Source organism: Arvicanthis niloticus, chromosome 4 (assembly GCF_011762505.2).
Source record: "Arvicanthis niloticus isolate mArvNil1 chromosome 4, mArvNil1.pat.X, whole genome shotgun sequence".
Classification (NCBI taxonomy): domain Eukaryota; kingdom Metazoa; phylum Chordata; class Mammalia; order Rodentia; family Muridae; genus Arvicanthis; species Arvicanthis niloticus.
The window spans coordinates 99,899,419-99,918,580 of record NC_047661.1 but is presented as its reverse complement, the minus strand read 5'-3'; the positions used below and the strand labels follow the sequence as shown (position 1 = coordinate 99,918,580).

The window sequence follows — 19,162 nt, the reverse complement described above, 5'->3', positions numbered from 1 at the left end:
TGGACTTCCTTAACTGACTACTACTCCACACTTGGCTATAGCAGTAAGTCTGACTTTGTTAGTCATTAAATCTAATAATTGAGTGAATCAAGTTTTGAGGATATCACTAAGCCAAGATAAATTCACGAATTATTCAAATATAGCTGGTCCCTTACAGGTGTGACTTACAGGTGTTACAGTGGAGAGAAAGCAACTTGGATTGTGCAGAAACTGCACTTCGAGTTGTTTTCTTGGGCTAGTGATGATTCTTGTCATGCTGGGCATGTTATCAGTTTGTGCAACCGCAGACTAACATATTCTGAACACTTAGGGAAACCAGGTAAGGCCTTGGTACTTTAGATCAAATGCATCTTCAGTTTACACTACTTTGAACTTAAACTCTGTTTATTAGAGCAGAACCCACCCTAAGTGGACATATGCAAATATGTGCAGGCCAGGATGGTGGGGATCAACAGCAGAAGTTTCAGGCTGGTGAGATGGCTCAACAGGGAAAGCCTGTGGCCAAGGCTGATGGACTGTGTTTGATCCCTGGGACACACATGGTGAGAGAGAACCAACTGTCACATGTCCTCTGAGTACCATGCAAGTACATGCACATGCCCACACACACCCACAAACGTGTAATAAAAACAGAAGTTCCTACCTTGTAACAAGACCCCAGACTTAACACAGCTGACATCATGACAGAAGTACCATTCAGGCCTTAAAATCAGAACATAGGCAGCAACACCCGCCAAAAAGAACAAAGACCTAATCCACCAAGTCTATAGTTCTAAAGCGTTCCTAAATATACTAACCTTGCTTTTTGGCTTCTGTAGTTCCGAACCTGGCTGTTCTTGCTGAGGTGTGTCAACCCATGATGTGGTTTTTATACTTAAAAGTGGACTCTGAGAAAGGCTCAGAGGTGCACCAGGGTCCCACACACCCAGGGTAGTCACCAGCTGACTTAATGAAGAATTTCTATGGCTTGAACCCATGCTGGAGCAAACTTCTCTGTGGATACCTCAACACCTTCTTACAATTACACTTCTAAGACATTATTCTTTATGGTTTGAAAGTTTTTGTTGTTAGGGACAGTATTGCATATGAAACAAACTCAAAAAAAGTAGCTGAAGCTGACTTTCAGTGTCTGATCCTCCTGCTTCCAGCACTTCAGGGTGCTAGGATTTCAGGCATGTACCATTACTCTGTTTTGGAAGATTTAATAAACTTTGAATGTTAATAGGTGACTAAAGGTTATTTTTAGGCAATTTCAGTTTACTTAATGGAAATATTTAGCTAAGACATTCCCTCCATTACTACAAATTAAATGGGAAATAAAGGAACTTTCCATTGTTATGACTGAAATGTGACATTGTAATGGGAAGAAAGGCTTATTTTGTCTTTGTTCCACAGGTTGTCATCTGTGAGCCCATGGCAGGACATCCACACAAGGAAGGAAATGTATAGAACCAAAGCTAACCACCTCATGGCTGCTAAGAAAGGTGAAGAGGCCAGAGATTTAATTCCCTCTTGCAAGGACTTGTCCCCAGAGACTTAACTTCACTTAGGACCTCCTAAATGGGCTTACCACTTCACAATAGCACCATGGGCCTTTGAGGTACATTTAAGACAGACTACAAGTTGCTTATTAAAAAAAAAAAAAGTTTTCAGAAAGTTCAAATAAGTCAATGAAGACAAAATGAGAAGTATTAATGGAAAAGTAGTGAGTCAATACTCAAAAATACTTATTGTTTTGAAGCAAAGAATTATTTGGCCCTCTAGCATTCACAGAACAGAAAAATCATAAAGCAACGGTTTGCCCCTTGAGTCTCAGTCAAGAAATGTTTACTAGGAGTCTCCTGGTGTGTAAAGAAACTTTAGCCTTCTTCTCCTGTCTGCAGTCATCACACAAAGGCAACACATATTACTGTTTTAATAAAGGAAGCATAGACGCTAGGTTGCTTGTGACCCCAAATAGTGAAGGTAAAATGTTAAGATTTTATAACTACTGAAATAAGGGGTGCAATATATAACATAAAGGAGCCCCAACCAAGAAGCATTAGTAGGTCTGATCAGCACTCCTCGAGTACCAAAAAGTAGGTCAGGTTGGGTGCCTGCCTAAGCCATTGGAGGAGGTAAACTGGGTCATCTGACCTACTGGCCAGTGAAAATTCTACTGTTTAGCCCTGTTTTGTTTAGAACAAAATGAGTGAATCATTCCTCCGGTTTCAGTTTCTAAGATAAATTCCAGCCTTGCTGCATCTTCTTTTACTCCCTATTTTCCTGGGAGACCTCTGTCGTTTCAGGCTTGTTCGAGGTTCACGTAGTTCTTTGTTTCTGCACAGTTCATGCGTTTACTCCAGGAACACTTTTACCTTACCCACACACCATAGCTTGTACGCTGCAAGAAGCAGGTATGCGTAAGCCGTGTCTGCATCCTCCACTCACCACGGCAGTTTTAAAATATCTACACATTTTTGATTATTTCAGTTTTTTTTTTAGAACAAATTTATGTACTTACTATTATTTAAATGCAGGAGTGATCTGTCTGCATGTACAGACATGCCAGAAGGAGCCATCAGATACCTTTACAAATGGTCATGAGCCACCATTTGGTTGCAGGGAACTGAGCTGACTTCTGGAAGAACAGCCAATGTTCTTAACCACTGAACCATCTCAGCAGCCCTCAAGAGTTCTTTAAACATAACTGATTTTATACTGCTTATTTATCTATTAATTTATTTTCCTTAAATAACCAAATGCTGAAAATTAGACACACATGAAAATAGTTGATATTCATTTTCCCTTTAGCAGTCTAAAACCAGATATATCATCTTATACATATACCTACTTTTATTCCAAGGGGCACACAATTGATTTTGTCAGTAATCTTTATTTCCAAATAGAAATCACTAAATACTTATACATATTTATATAAATAATGTGATAACCTTCAGAAAAATCAAGATCTATAAAATGCTATGGTTTGCTCTGTAACTTTTAATTGCGAAACTTCTTCTTTTTTCGGAACTTCTTTCCTTCTGCATTTGCTGCTTTTTCAGCCATGATTTCCGAATACTTCCTTCGATTAAATCTGAAAGAAAAAAACCAAACCTTTACGCTCTATCTAAAGCAGGATGGATCAAGTATGTCAGGTATTATCGTTAATACAGCTTTAGGGAGGAGGCTCAATCCCAAAATGCTCTGTACTGAATCCTCTTGTAGAAACCACATCGCTACCAAGTGTCAGGAGGCTGAGGGCAGCAGTGGTTTCTGTCCTCGGTTTGTATTCACTTTACTTGGGTTTTGAGTTTGTCCTGTTATGGCCTTGAACTCCCTTTACTTAGCATCCTATGCACTGCAGTTACAGACCCGGCCGCAGTGGGCCGCTGGAAAGCACAGGAGTTGATCTCTGAGTTCCAGGGCAGCCAGAACTATAGAGTGGGACACCCTGTCTCAAAACAAAAGCCAAAACCTTAAGAAACAAAGAGCAATAATTTTCAAAGTCTGCTCTCCAGATAAGGTCTGTTAAGAGAAGTTTTCACAAGAACAGTAAGGCCTGCCCCTCACCCTCGTTCTCAGGAGGGGGCAAGCGTGGTTGAGAGGGGGAAATGACAGGTGGTTTGGCAGAAACAGATAGGAGACTCTAGCTTCCTTATGCCAAAGACCAAATTATTTTTGTTGTGGTAGTCTCATAAAAACATAGTCACCAAATGTAATCTATAAACTTATGTGTACTTCAAGAAAAACACACACATTACAGAATGTAAATTACCTCCTGAACTCAGAATCAGCCAGCAGTTCTTCCACAATAGTCTTTTTCCTCTGCTTCTTGGGAATTCGTGAATGGTAGAAGTCGGCTGGATTATCAACGATGGTTCCAACCTAAGAACAATTGAAGGAAATAAATCATGTGGTACCTGGATGTTAAGTTGCTCCACATTTCAATAGATCTGAAGCCTTTTTGTAGAAAAGAACAGAAAGCACAACCTAGTTTCTACAGGTCTTAAAATTATGCCATTTTATAAAAGCAAAAATAAACCTATTATTAGCCAGTACACTGGTACTAGTGGTATTTCCCTATGAGTGTGTAGTATGTCCAAAATTTTCTTTTAATTGTATTTATTTTATGTATATGAGTATATTGCTTCAGACACACCAAAAGAGGGCATCAGATCCCATTACAGATTGTGAATCACCATGTGGTTGCTGGGAATTGAACTCAGGACCTCTGGAAAAGCAGTCAGTGCTCTTAACCACTGAGCCATCTCTCCAGCCTATAGGTCCAAATTTTATATACTTCAATGTTAAACAGTAAATTCATGATGAATAGCACAATATAATATAAACTATACAAATAAATATATAAACTATGCTTTCTAATTAAATAATGTACATATAAATTCTATGTGCCTATTTGATTTTAGAGGTTATAAAAACTGCCTGCCTAGAACCTGTTTTAATAAAAGGTTTTCATCTGTTCATTCAGCTGACTGCAGTTATAGGATGATTACCATGTGCCAGGCATTCTGCTTAGGTGATGATGGGGAAAACAAGGACTAAGACGACCTAGTCTGTGCCAGTGAGGGTCACAATCTATGGCAGAGCCAGACATCACAGCACTAAAAACTAAAAACATTACAGTACAAACGACATATATGGAACAGAACACTCACATGGCTCTGAAGACATAGTGACCTGGTTTACTAAAGGAGTTAAGAACGACAAATATGACATTTTAACTTGGCTCTATATAGTTCAAAGTTCACCAAGCAAACAAGGGAGAATAAAGTGAAAGAACAGCAGAGACTGGGTAATATATACCCCATTTGTTTCCATTTTAAGGACCAGGCCTGATTTCATAAGGTGCCAGCTTCAGGAATGAGTCCCAGAAACTAGATTATTAAGACACCAGCTCTAAGAACAACCATAAAATCCAGAACAAGATCATAAAACCCTCTCCCAAAGAATAGCCTGGGGATAACCACAAAAATGGGAAAATGGGCCACCTGTGCTGGACAGCCCTATGTCATCCCATGGCTGAACATCTGTGAGACAGGAATGTGGACCGCTCATCACCTGTCATCCCCTAGCACCCAGCAATGAAATTTTAGATTACCTAATCCTCCTAGAGAGTTCCCCCAATTCCCTAGAAGAAGGCCTGCATGCCTTTGTCTGGGGTCGCCATTTTGGAGAATGGTTGACCCTCCCACATGCTAGATATTTCTGCAGAATAAACGACCTTCATTTTTGCATGATATCTGAATCTGGGGGTCTTCCTTCAGTGATTTTAGGACCCTTAACAGCCAAAGCTCTGAGACAGCTGAGTACTACGTGTGGTGAAGGTTTGAGGGCTTGATAACAAAGAGATGGCAAGCTAGTTTGGGTGCAGATTATGATGGTCTAAAGGAAGTGAAATGGAGTACCCTAAAAGTCACTAAGAATTACTCAGTTTCTCAGAAGTACAGCTGGAAAACAAATATTTAAGTAAATTACAGAATACAGACTAGCTACAATGAAACCAGAGGGCAAGACACTTAACTCGTAATAACCCAAGTGAGCAGAAGAAGGTTGAGAAGAGTAGAAACCTCCACTTGCACGCTCATTGGGAGACACCAACAAGCAACGTTTGAATGCCTACCTTTTTTTTTTTTAAAAAAAGATTTATTTTTATTTATATGAGCACACACTGCAGCTATCTCCAGACACACACTAGAAGAGTGCATCAAATCACATTATCGATGGTTGTGAGCCACCACATGGTTGCTGGGAATTGAACTCAGGACCTTTGGTAGAGTAGTCAGTGCTCTTAAGCACTGAGCCATCTCTCCAGCCCAATGCCTCTCTACCTTGCAAAGGAAAAGGAATGCAAAATAATTTCCTCTGCATCCTGAGTGAACTTTTGCTCTTAGGCTAGTACTATCAATACACTAGACACAAAGATTCTGTGAATTTACTAGAGCTACCCTTGATCCCAGCTGCCATGTTTAATGTTGCCTCTTTGTATCGAGGACCCATTACAAAATGGTGGCAGAGTTGTGTTCTAGACAGTATAGAGCCTAAGAAGGCATTGACCACAAGCTTGGTATGCATGTGCAAATCCTTCCATAGTAAACACAACATTGCTAAGCTCCTCTCCACAGAACATAACCACTATTAAGTATCATACCTGGAAGTACTTAGGGAAACCATCTCTGTCATTTTTCTTGTAAAACCTTTTTGGGTCCATGCTTGCTCTCATCTTTAATGCTTTGAGATCATTTTTCAGTTCATCTGTCAGTTCTGGGGCTTTCATACCAAACCAACCATTACCTGCCGTTTTTTGTCGCTCTTTCTGAAATACAAGTGTTAAAAAAAAGTAAGAAAAAAAAAAAAAAAAGATTTGTTTTACTTTTATGTATGTTCATGCACATGTGTGCAGGTACCTGTGGAGATGAGGAGTGTTGGATTTTCTGAGCTGGAGTTATAGGTAGTTAAGAGATACATGTGGATGCTGGGAACCAAAATTTGGTCCTCTGTAAGAGCAGCAAGTGTTCTTGACCACCGAGCCATTTCTCCAGCTCCCCAAATAAACACTCTTAACTTTGTAAGAGTATAGAGACTAGTAACCCCCTCAGGCACATTGCCTACTGTGCTATAAGGTAACCTCCCCTAAAATCATGAAACAGAAAATTATGTGAATTACTTGGGTGTGATAGTGTGGTATACCTGTGATCTCAATACTTGGGATTGAGGATGGATGATTTTGAATTCACGATACCAACCTGGGCTACTCTTCCAGGCTCTGGATACGGGAGAATTTACAAGGGCTGGGAACATAACTCAGTTGATAGAGTTCTTGCCCAGCAAACACGAATCCCTGGGGTTAATCTTTAGCACTACATGAACTGGGCATGGTAATATACACCTGTAATCCCCAATAGCCAACCTAGGATATGTGAGATACTGTCTCAAATAAATAAAACAAAACCCAACTTTACAGTAAGCATTAACATCAAGGATACTAAGAAAAAGAAAGAAAGAAAGAAAGAAAGAAAGAAAGAAAGAAAGAGAGAGGGGGGGAGGGAGGGAGGGAAGGAGGGAGAAAGAAAGAAAGAAAGAAAGAAAGAAAGAAAGAAAGAAAGGAAAGAAAGAAAGAGAGAGAGAGAGAGAGGGGGGAGGGAGGGAAGGAGGGAGAAAGAAAGAAAGAAAGAAAGAGAGAGAGAGAGAGAGAGAGAAAGAGAGAGAGAGAAGTAAGTCACCCCCCCCCACCCAAAATTTTTGGCACAGCATCAGTTTCATAAACGAAGGCTCCCTGGATGACTTGGAGGGAAAGGAACACACAGCTCCCACTTTGTCTAAAAGAGCTCATACAAGGCTGGGCAGTGGTGGTGCACGCCTTTAATCCCAGCACTTGGGAGGCAGAGGCAGGCGGATTTCTGAGTTCGAGGTCAGCCTGGTCTACAGAGTGAGTTCCAGGACAGCCAGAGCTACACAGAGAAACCCTGTCTCAAAAAACCAAAAAAAAAAAAAAAAAAAAAAAAAAAAAAGAGCTCATACAAAAGGAAGATCATTTTAGGAGCTGGTATAAGCATTATTTTTTAATTCGGTTATTTAAGTCTTAAGGGTCTTAGAAACTACTTAACTCTCAAGTCCAGAACTTTATATTATGCCCAAAACAAAACTGTTATTCTTTTGAAAACTCTACCTAACGTTTTGTTTCATTCATCCAAAACTTAGTGCCTGCCACATGCCAGTGTGCTCTGTATCAGCACCTTTTGTATCTGTTTGTTAGTTCAAATACTAAAACAACAGTTTGCTTCCATTCCTCCATTCGCCAGACTAAGTGGATCAGAGCTTTAAGTTGGCGGTATTAACTCTACACAATAGAGCTCCTGGCCTACTGTAACGTATTTAAAAGCCAAACGATGTGGATGGTGACCTGTATGCTGGCTCTCACTGTTTAAGGTATGTTTTCAAGGCATAGCTCAGTGACAGGGCACACGCTTATAGCATGTGCAAGACCTCAGGGTTCACTTCCAAACACACACACCAAACTGTATTTATATGTGCCATTTAGCTGCAAAGACATAAAAAGCCACATTAAACATGTTGATGGAACCACAGCTTATGGCCCTTGGTACCTAAGAACTTTGGTCCTTCTATAATAGCCAATCCATAGATAAAGCTTAAATTGCAGTACAACTGCAGTATTACACAACCTGAAAATACAAAGACGAAGCACACTCGAGTAATCTAAATATGAAGTCCCAACTTACCCTGCGTCGTTTCTGAAGCTGATGCTTTGACTCACTATATGGTGGGACACAATAGTTTTTTTCAAAATCAGGTGTAATGACAGCTTTCTGAAGAAGCTATGAAAATACAAAATAATTATTTTGTTTTTCCTCTTCATTTAAACGTAGGCTTTTACATTTTGTATAGGCAAATCTACTAATCTATTTGTGAATGATTTTTGCATTTTAAAAGCACTTCCTGTCAAACCTCATGGCCTTGCTCTTGATCCCTGGAACCTACAGGGTGGGGACACCTAGCTCCTGCATGTTGCCCTCTAACCTTCTACACCACAGCACAACTGTGCGTGCACACACGCACACACGCATGCACGCACGAGTATTTAAAGAAATACAAGAAAATAGAGGACTCCTGGGATTAAGTGGTGGATGAGAAAGAAAAGAATGCTGATCTTGAATTAATTGATTTCAAGTAGCATCTCTTACAGATCCCTATTCATAATAAGTAAGCATCCTAATAAGACGGAAAAAGAGCAGACCATGTTGGTCTGGCATGGCCTCGGTAGGGACAGAATGACATGGTGTTTACCCCAGAACAGGGATAGCAGATGTGGGCCTCCATGAAAGAAGTTGGGCATAAAGCTTGTTTATATAATGTCCATTTTACATTCCTCCTTCAAGGAATGCCTTGCTAATGTTAATGACTCCATGATAGTCCGGAGTCCAGGTGGTGAAGGTGTGGTCAGTGTCTCAGCAAAATGGTAAATGTGGGAAACTTCAGGACAGCCCTTAAGGCTGAGGAAAAGAGCTCTAAGACATGTTTGAAAATATATAATTTCTCAACCATGCAAAATATAAGGATGCAATGTGAATTATGAGGGGCTTCAGGAATCTAAAGGAACAAAAGCAGCTGCACTGTGAGCCAACTTCTCAGAAAGATACTAAGAAAGGAAATAAAGGGATGTAAGGAGTAGTCACAGGAGATCCCACCCAGCTAAGATTTGTTTGTTTGGCTGTTTATGCTTATAAAGGCAGACAGATTCCTGAGTTCCGGATCCACCGAGACAGAGCAAGGTTAGGACCAGGTGTGGTAGAAATGCTAACTTCTGGATGGGGCCCCACCCAGCCAGCTTATCATCTGTGCTTAACAGGCTCGGCAGATCTCTGAATTCTTTTATGTACTTGCTGTGTCCTAAGAATTAAGGGGCTGGGGTCACAGAATGCAGATTCACAGGATAATCAAATGGAGACATAGAGTAAATGACTGGATTGATACGTAAAATAGAAGACTTCGTTTAGGATCTGCAAGATCTCAGAGGTGAGCAATCCAGAGAACTTTTAGAACATCAAGAGAGATCAGCTTGGAGAACTGTCTTGAACAGAGAATAGTACAAGAAAGCTGTCTAAAGAGAGAGATGGTTGGAGATCCCCAGAGAGAGCAGAACTTAGAGAAAGGAGTCTGGAAAGCAGAACATAAGCTGTCAGCTTGGACTCAGAATTTGACTTTGAGTCATTTGCTTTTACTACTCTCAGACACCCCTTGTCTCAGAACCCCTCTCCAAGCCAAGGTCCTTGTCTAGAAAAGACCAATGGAGTTTTGCCTTAGGAAAAGTACTCATTTTCCAAGGACTGAAGATGGGGACAGTTCATGTAGCTTACCTCGTTTTTCTTTTTCTCCTTGATCTGGGTTAGAGTTTTCTTGTGAGGCTGCGGTTTGCCTACATTGAAATTAATATACAAACCACCCAACTGCTTGATGTTTAGTCCAGGGTCTATGCTGCTACTTGTCAATTTCAGACTAAAAGAGAAAAGATCACTTAGATGAAGTAATTAAGACAAAATAGAAACAAGATTGCATGTTAAAAATCATACATGGAGCCGGGCAGTGGTGGCGCACTATAATCCCAGCACTTGGGAGGCAGAGGCAGATTTCTGAGACCAGCCTAGTCTACAGAGTGAGTTCCAGGACAGCTAGGGCTATACAGAGAAACCCTGTCTCGAAAACCAAAAACCAAAAACCAAAAACCAAAAACCAAAAACCAAAACCATACATGGATAAAGAACATCTTATCTTTATAATGTAGTTACCGAAACACCGAATAAACGTTTCTCTCATACATTCATTCAGAAGAGTCTGGGATAAATAATGAATCAACACTGCCAGAGAAGACATCCAGAGTCCCAAGATTTTCTAAGACGATTAAGCATGTAACATACCCACAGATTTCATGAAGAACTTCAAGAAGAGCAATTCGGTTCAGCTTCACACTGAAGGACACAGTTCAGAAAACCTACCGTATCTCTAACTAATGGCCTTGTCAGTCCCTAGAACTGACAGGGTGGAGACACCTGGATCTTGCAGGTTGTCCTCTAACAACAATAAACATCCAACCTCAGAGTCAAGGAGGGCATCTTTTTTGTTTGCTTTCCATGACAAGTTTGGTTTGTGCCACCACTGTAGGGCACCTATTAAGACAGAGTCTTCTATGGCTGCCTACATTTCTAGTGGCTAATGCCAATCAAGGCCTAATCTAAGAGAGCTTTTTAAACAAGACAACTACTAAAGAAAAAGCCTCAAACATTAGAGCTTTCAACAAAAAGTGGATGGGATTACAGGTGACTATTTTCTTCATACTTTTCCATATTTCTCAGTTCTTCTACAATTAACATAAAAATTATGTTCCTGTTTTGTTTTTACTTTTATACATTTATGTGTTTGTGTGTGTTTACATGTGTGTGTGTGTGTAGTGTGCATGCACATACGTGTATCCCAAGTTCGACTTTGGGTATCTTCCCTGATCATCTCCACTTTCCCACTGGGTTCTGTGAACCCGGAGCTCACAGACTCGGGTAGTCTAGCTAGTTGGCTTGCTTGGAGATCCCATTTCTACCTCTGGAGCACTGACATTATAGGCAGGCCATCATGCTGATCTGTCATTTTACATGAGGGCTGGGGATATGAATCCAGTCTTCATACTTGCATGGCAAGCTTTTTCCCTCTAAGCCATTTCTCTCCACTCCCACAGATGATTTCTAACAGATTACCAAAAGAACATTTTAGCTCTCACTGGTGAGAAAAACACAACTGCCAAAGGTCTCACAAATAAATACAAGGGAGATGTCAGGTGGAACTCATGTACATTCTGACGTGTACACTAATACTACTACTAATTCTAACAGTAGCGTACTAATACACTACTGTTTGTACTTCTATGGGAAATCAACCACTTGACAGATATATCAAAAACTGCCTTGTAAATGGATGAATAAAGCTACTCCCAGAACAGGAACAGGTTTATCTTCCTAGACTCTGCTGCTTAAGGTTATCACAGGCTTTGGTTTCAGGTCACAGAAGTCAAGCTGGAACTGAGCTGGAAACACCTTTCCTGTTGCAAACTTTTAGTGCTGGAAGGTACTATGTAGGCTGCCTGGAAAGAAAAGCCATCATGGGTCTTACTCAGCCGTGGACCTACACGTTGTACTACTGACTTGTCAGAGAAGCTATGCCTGCCTATTTGTGTACTGTTAATTGGGGTAACCAACCACTAATTGGGTTTGAGGCCCACTTACTGAAATTCATACTTGGTACTATAAAGCTTGTCAGAAGTCTGTGGTTGGAAATAGCCCCTAGTGGGGAATTTACTATTTTTGCTAGATATGCTGAACCCATTAAAAATACTTTCTAAACGTTTAGATTTATCCTCAGATATGATGAGACAAGTACCCCCCCCCGCCCCCCCGCCTTTGGCAGTGGGTAACAGTTACTACTAAGACTCAAAACTGGTTAAAGTGCTGAGAATAATTGTCTCAAAATGGTCATTTCTAAATGGGACATTTATGTCACCTCTTCCAAAAGAGGGGGGCAGACAGAAGGTAAGAACAGGAGGAAGGAAGAGCGGGAGCAGTGATATGGAAACTGTCTTCTGGGTATGACATGGTAGTTGCACCCAGAACTCAGAGCGGCTGTTGAGTACCGCACAAGACTGGAGCATTCAGGATTTTGGATTTTTGTTTGTTTTTTAACTTTCTACTGATTCTCTGTGAATTTCATATCAGGTACAGGGAGATGTGTGGGACTGAGGTGCATGATATGAAACTCACCAGTCTGCATTTTGTAATGAAATGTCCAAGTGCTCATGAGGCCCCACCTCTCTCTAAGGACCTATAGGCAGTTAGTGATGACTGAGGAGAGGGAGACATTTTCTTCAATGGTATAGCACTAGTAAGCATCTCATGAGCTTGTAAATAACCCCTAATCCATAGTCCCATAAGCATTAAATTCACTGGGTCACCCATGTCACCAGAAGACATGAAAAGTAGAAAGAGGACTAGCTGGGGAAAGAGGCATCAAGTGAGGATGTCAGTCTGAGGGGCACTTAAATCTCAATACATTATATACACATATGAAACTATTGTAAGACATGCTAGTAAAGATTACTTTGGAGGTGGAGGTATAGCTCAGTGGTAAAGGGCACGCTTGTCTTGCTGAGGCCATAGGTGTGCTCCTCAGCAGGACCTCTCCAATGTCCTCAAAAAGGGAGTACTTACAGCTTAGACTTGGTGTTACTGAGTAAGTCTTCCTCATCACTAGTCTCATCCTTATTCCCATCACTGTCTGATGACTCTTCTTCACTATCTCCCTCCTCTTCCTCCTCCTCTTTTTCTTCCTCAACAGCACCTTCACTTGGTGCCTTGTCTTCTAGGTAAAAGTTTTTGTCAGCACTCAATCCAGGAGTTTTGTCAATTACAAAGAGTGCACCATCACCCGCGGCATCGTCCAAGTCCTCAGTTGATGCCTCCTTTTGGCCACTGTTTTCAACAGAACACAAAGTGTCCCTTCCATTCTCACTGCTATCAGACTGTAGGCTTTCATCACTGCTAAGAAATAATAAAACAGAACTGTCTACATCCTGAGACATGCTGAGTTCAGACTTGCATGGCCGGGTATCACATTCAAGAGCAACATCACTTTGGCTGTTGCTGTTCTTACTGACACTTGCATCTGTGAGCTCATCGATGCTGTCACCACGATCACTGAGCTGTGGCAAGTCACTCTTGTTTACGCTGCTCCCTCTCTCATCAGTCCATCTTTTTATTTTCACAACTGCAAACTTGTGCTCTAATGATTTCATTGCAGCCTCCCGATCTGGACTTGAAAGCTGGGATGTGGGGTTTTTATTTGGGACGACTGACTGATTCTGAGACGCTGACTGATGAAGGCTGGTGTCTTGAGCTTCAGAAAAACTCATGTGGGAATCTTTCTCATTAATTACCTTTTCCTCTATTATTTTGGGGTCCTCTTCATCCAGACTCTTAGAGTTCTCCTCCCTGACTTCAGTAAGAGACACAACATGGGCTTGTTTTTCCTCTTGGATATGCAAATTTTGATGGTTTTGGGTTGTCAGTTTTCCCCCTGAATTTCTGTGGATGGGATCATCAAAGTCATTATAAGTTTCATTATCAGAAATAGTTGGCATACTTATCTGAGAAAGTGGTCTTGCTGATAACTGAGATAACTGTTTAGCATTTGAGTCCTCTGAATGCACAGATGTACCCACAATTTGCTTTTTATTTCCTGGTGTAATCTTAGTATCTTTTTTCTCAGCTTGGAACTTTAATTTCTTCTGCACATTCCTGGCTGCTCTCCTGGGTGCAATCTCTAATGATGAAATGCCTGAGCAGGACGACTCAGCATCAGATATAGTTTCCGAATATGACTCTTGGCTTGAATCTCTTTGAGATTTAGCCTTAGTTCTGATTCTTCTTTCTGTGGAAGGTACAGCCATAGAAACTCCTGAAACATGAGACTCTGCTTCAGAAACAACTCCTTCATCAACAGGTTCATGTTGAGGGGCTACTTTCTGCTTTTTCCTAACACTGGACTTTGGGATAGGTGTAATTACAACCCGCCGTTTCCTGGTTACTCTTATAATGGGCTCTTGGACCTCTAACACAGAAGAAACCTCAGAAGCATGAGACTCTGTTTCAGAAGCTTCTCCATCAGAAATGAGTACAGTGATCTCCGCTGGGCCTGTCGTTCTGCTGTTCCTGCTTCTAGAGAGGACTGAGCTTTGTTCCTTTGCAGACTGTGATTCAGCAGTGCTGCCATCGGATTCGGATTCTCTTTTGCTTACTAGATGTGTCCCAGTTCTCCGAGGAACAGACTTCTGAAAAACCAGAAACCAACACAATATAGTTTAGATAGGGCAGGGGCAAGAGCAAAGGTAGAATGGCCTAAGGAGCAAAACTGAAGAAGGTACTAAACAAAGCCAAACTCACGATAATTTTTTTTTTTTTTTACTTGCCTCATCCTAGGCTTCAGAAAGCAGAAAAAAGAGAACTTTCTTTACTTAAAGAAAAAGGGGGAAATTTAAAAAATCATTTATAGAGGCTCAGGGATCGGGGGAGTTAAGTACTAATTGAGCACGTGTTTAGGAGTGTACGAGATAATCTGACACTTGGCTGGACTTTTACATACAGGAAAGGGCTGCTCTGTAATCCTTATCACACAATTTAAAGAGCACAGAACCACCAGAAGACAATCAGAGGCTCTGAGAGACACCACTGCCGTCCTTCATATGCCGGAGGAGTTAGTGCTGGGCCACTTCCAGTCTCTCCACGTGAAAACGATGCTCCTTCCAATCCCCAAAACTAGGCTCGGTCGAGGTGGCTGGAATTAACCTTCCCTGGTAGTGTCTCAACAGTACACTTAAAAGGCCTCATTTATGCAAGGCAAGCTACCTAAACTCTCCTAAGAGCTCTCAAAGACCCCCGGAACCAACCAAGTTCCAAGCCGGCCCGACGCAGTACCACGCTCGCACGGCTCAGTTCCCCGTTGCTCTCATCCGCCCCGCCGAGCCGCTCTAATTAGCGGCAAGCAGACCCGGAGAACCTGGGACCCAGCTCACCTTCTGCTGGGAGTTTTCTTGGAGCCTGGTCCGAGAGCTGCCGGATCTGGTGACCACCATTTTTCCGACTCCGTATTCCCGGCAGCCAGCGCGGCTTCCTCTGTTCCGACGCTTCGGAAGTGCGTCAGAACAGGAACTCGTTTAGGATTCCCCGCGGAAACCGCGACTGGGGAGAACCGTTCCTTCCCAGCTCTGCTGCAGTTCTAGAGCGACATCTCGGCCAAAGGGCTAGTGCGGGTCCGTCTCTAGTTCCGAGTGTCTCCGCTGTGCTCTCAGCAGCGGTACAGGTCTTCCTCGTCGTTTAACACAAAATGGGAAGTCGCATCCTTTACTTTGTTTTCCATCCGTCTCCCCTGGTGCAGTAATTGTGAGATCTTTGACTTGAGACTTTACCGAAGCCAAAGGAGACTTTATTTAGTGCTTTTAGAAAATAGTATTTTAGCCGAGCACTGGTGGTGCACGCCTTTAATCCCAGCACTTGGGAGGCAGAGGCAGGCGGATTTCTGAGTTCGAGGCCAGCCTGGTCTACAGAGTGAGTTCCAGGACAGCCTGGACTACATAGACAAACCCTGTCTCGAAAAATCAAAAGCAGTATTTTAATAACGTAATAAATGAGGTTTCGATATCTGATTAGGATACAAGGATGTATGTTAAATGCATCCAAGTTCTCGGAGAATAATTAGAGAGCTGTGGGATTTAAAATGTTTCGGGATTTGAAGTAGCCTTTTAAAAAAGTGAAAGAAATTGTGAAGGAGAGGGATAAAAAGTTTTGGGGTTTTTTTTGGTTTGTTTTGTTTTACAATGGTAGGAAGAGACTGACCAGAAGACTTTTAGTATTTTTGTTTCGTTGAGACAAGAGTTCTCTACATAGCCCTGGCTGTCCTAGAACTCATTATGTAGACCAGCCTGATCCCATCACAGATACCCATCTGCCTTCCTAAGTGTTGCGATGCCTGGGCCACCACGCACCCGGCTGAGGTGTTTTAGTTTTAGTTTTGTAGATGAAAGATGGGGAACTAGAATGTGCTGAAAGGCTACAAAGGGGATGGAGGAGCGGATAAAGGAATTAGTGCTGGAAGCAAGTAAAAAATGGTTCATTTTCCTTCACCTTTTAACACAAAATAATTTTTCCTAAAAAACATCTTTCCGCGGACACATTACTTTTACCTTAAGTAGCTCCTTTTCTTTCTCCTTGGGGCTAGGTATACGTAGTGACCAAGTTTTGATTGTTAGAGGTGTTTTTTTTTTTTTGTTTGTTTGTTTGTTTTTTGAGACAGGGTTTCTCTGTGTAGCCCTTGGCTGTCCTGGAACTCACTCTGTAGATCAGGCTGGCCTCGAACTCAGAAATCCGCCTGCCTCTGCCTCCCAAGTGCGGGGATTAAAGGCGTGCGCCACCACCGCCCGGCTAGAGGTGGTCTTAAAACACTAGACTCATGCTTACTTACTAAGGATAAGGTTTTGTTTTTGTTTTTCCTGGAGAATTGTGGTCTCTGGTTTTTCACACAGTCATTGTGTGCCATGAGGAAACAGCTTATCTTTAGGAGTGACATAAAAGTGAAGGACAAGAATATGAGTTCCTGCTCATTTGTGGAACTTGAAGACAAGAGTCTTAAAGCTCCTGACACAGGCTAGGCTTAGTGAAAAGCCCTATGACAAGTGCGGGCTTCAGTTAAAGGGTTCTATCTTGTTCTCTCTGCCAACTGGGGGAGGGTCACTGCACGATGTGAGCACGGTGAGGACTCTTTCTGGCCAAAATAGCCAGTGAGAGACTGAGGTAAGTGTCCACTTGACTTTACAAGAAATGCCAAAGCCAGGCATTGTAGTACATAGCTCGAAACCTCAGTACTTGTAATGCTTAGACAGGACGACCTCGGCCAGTCTGAGCTACATAACAAAATTGTGTCTCAAACAAACAATAAAAGAAATGCATGGGTAGTTTCCATAGTGATAGTTCCAGTCCCACCAACATCAGAAAGTTGCATCTGCAACATGTTCTCAGTAACACGTCAGTCTTTACATTTTTCATTAATGACATCTCACTATAGTTTAACCTGCAATCCCCGATAATAATAATGTTGAACATCTTTTAACATGCTTCTTGGCTACCCAGGGGTTTGGTGGGTTTGTTTGTTTTTTGTCTGTCTTTTTTTGAGAAAAGGCTGTACTGATCTTTCATGTATTTTTATTAGTCATCCTTACTAAATTATAAGCTCTCTACATATTCTGAATATAGGACCTTACCAGATAGGGTCTCTAAATACTTTTACCTATTCTGGGAATTGTCTTTTCATTATCTTCACAGTATCTTTTGAAGCACAAATTCAGAAAATGTTGTCCAATTTTTTTATGTTTCAAATATTTGCAATTTTTCTGTTTTTATAATTTTCTTTAAAAAGCCAAATAGGGTGGTGGTAGTGGTGCACGCCTTTAGTGGTTGAGAGGCAGAGGCAGGTGGATCTCTAGGTTCAAGGCCAGCCTGGTCTACCTAGTAAATTCTAGGATAGCCAGGGATACACAGAGAAACCCTGTCTCAATCAATCAATCAACAAACAAAAAGTCAAGGAAACAATTTTAATTTTAAGTTTGTGTTCATCAGCATTTTTTTTCTCTTTGGGAATTAATGTTTTTGTGAGGACGCTTTAAAGTTTTCATTTCCTTGATTTGTTTTGATGCCACTAACACTAAAACAAATAGAAAATGTTAATTAAAAAAAATTGTCCTCTAGAGAGAGGACAAATTGCTGCTAGGAAGAAAAATCCAGATGTTCCTCTGCAAGAATGTGCATTCTCTGGAAGCAGATGGAGTACTCTCCAAGATGCTGAGGACAACCACCTGGGGATTATGTAAATGATCATTTGATCATTGGATTACTGTGTAACTCAGTGGGAAAGGGCCTGCCTTGCAGTTGCTGGGGCCAGGATTCAATCTCCAGCACCATTACAAATAAAGATTGAATATGAAATACATTTTCAGACAAACAGAACCTACAAAGGTTACTGCATGTGCTAGTTAGCTGTCTGATACTATGACAAGATTCTCACCTAATTTCAAAGATTTACTTAAGGTAATAGTTCAAAGGTTGTAGTCCATGTCACTTATCTCTGTCCCTTTAGTCTGATGGCAAGACAAAATATGTGGCGTATGTGACCACAAAGCTGTTCATCACAGAGCTGTTCACCACATGGAAGATGAGATGCATACAGGAAGAGAAGCCAAGGCCCCTAGCCCTCTTCAAGAATTCCAATGACCTAATTTTCACTAGGCCCCACTTCCTAAAGTTTCTACCACATCCCCACAACACCATCAGCTGAGGACCAAGTCTCCAATACATGACCCTTTGGGGGGCATTTAAGATCCAAACCATAACACTACTCCCAAGATGTTGGTGAAAAAAATTACTAAGGATATAAGGAAGAAAGGTCAATTTAATGAGCACAGTGCAAAGAAAGCAAAAAGACCTCACAGTAATAAGATATGAACCATCTTAAAATAATGGGAGGTGAACATACCAAAACCATATATGACATACATGCTAACAACGCATTTTAACTTTCTTGCAATGGACATACAACCATATCCTAACTTTGTGTATATGTGTGGGAAGGGGGTGTTGACAAGCTTTAGTCTCTTCTATGTTACTTTTCCAACCTTACCCAACAGACTTTTGTATGTGTAACTGTGTTTGTGTACTCGAATGCCCATACGCACACGCACAGACCAGAGGTCTTCACTAGCTCTACTTCTCTAATACGCGCCTTTCGACACCTTATTTTTTTGAGATCTCAGTGAACCTGGAGCTTGCTGACTACAGTGCTAGGAAGTAGCACTTACCACTGCCCTGCTGCCATGCCTAGCTTTTCATGTGGATGCTGGGGACTCTGAAAACACACATCCTCATGCTTGTGTGGCGTACTCATGAGCCATCTCCCAGCCCCAGAATAAGATTTTGAAGATGCTTTCATTGTACTGACATGCTTACATATAAATTTCTAATCATTTGATAAAATAGTTACAAATCAGGTGGAGAGAGAAGAATCT

General features: G+C 41.5%; 1 protein-coding gene across 1 annotated transcript; it reads right to left on the bottom strand.

Moving 5' to 3' along the window:
* Nucleotides 1-2,855: 2,855 nt before the first annotated feature.
* On the bottom strand, nucleotides 2,856-15,564 carry Dnttip2 (deoxynucleotidyltransferase terminal interacting protein 2). The gene is made up of 7 exons (XM_034500989.2): nucleotides 15,125-15,564; nucleotides 12,765-14,383; nucleotides 9,876-10,014; nucleotides 8,241-8,336; nucleotides 6,152-6,316; nucleotides 3,758-3,867; nucleotides 2,856-3,076 (listed from the first exon to the last, which is right to left on the bottom strand). Exons 1-7 carry the CDS (start codon nucleotides 15,182-15,184, stop codon nucleotides 2,983-2,985), a joined length of 2,283 nt encoding a protein of 760 aa, XP_034356880.1. The 5' UTR covers nucleotides 15,185-15,564; the 3' UTR covers nucleotides 2,856-2,982.
* Nucleotides 15,565-19,162: the final 3,598 nt, after the last annotated feature.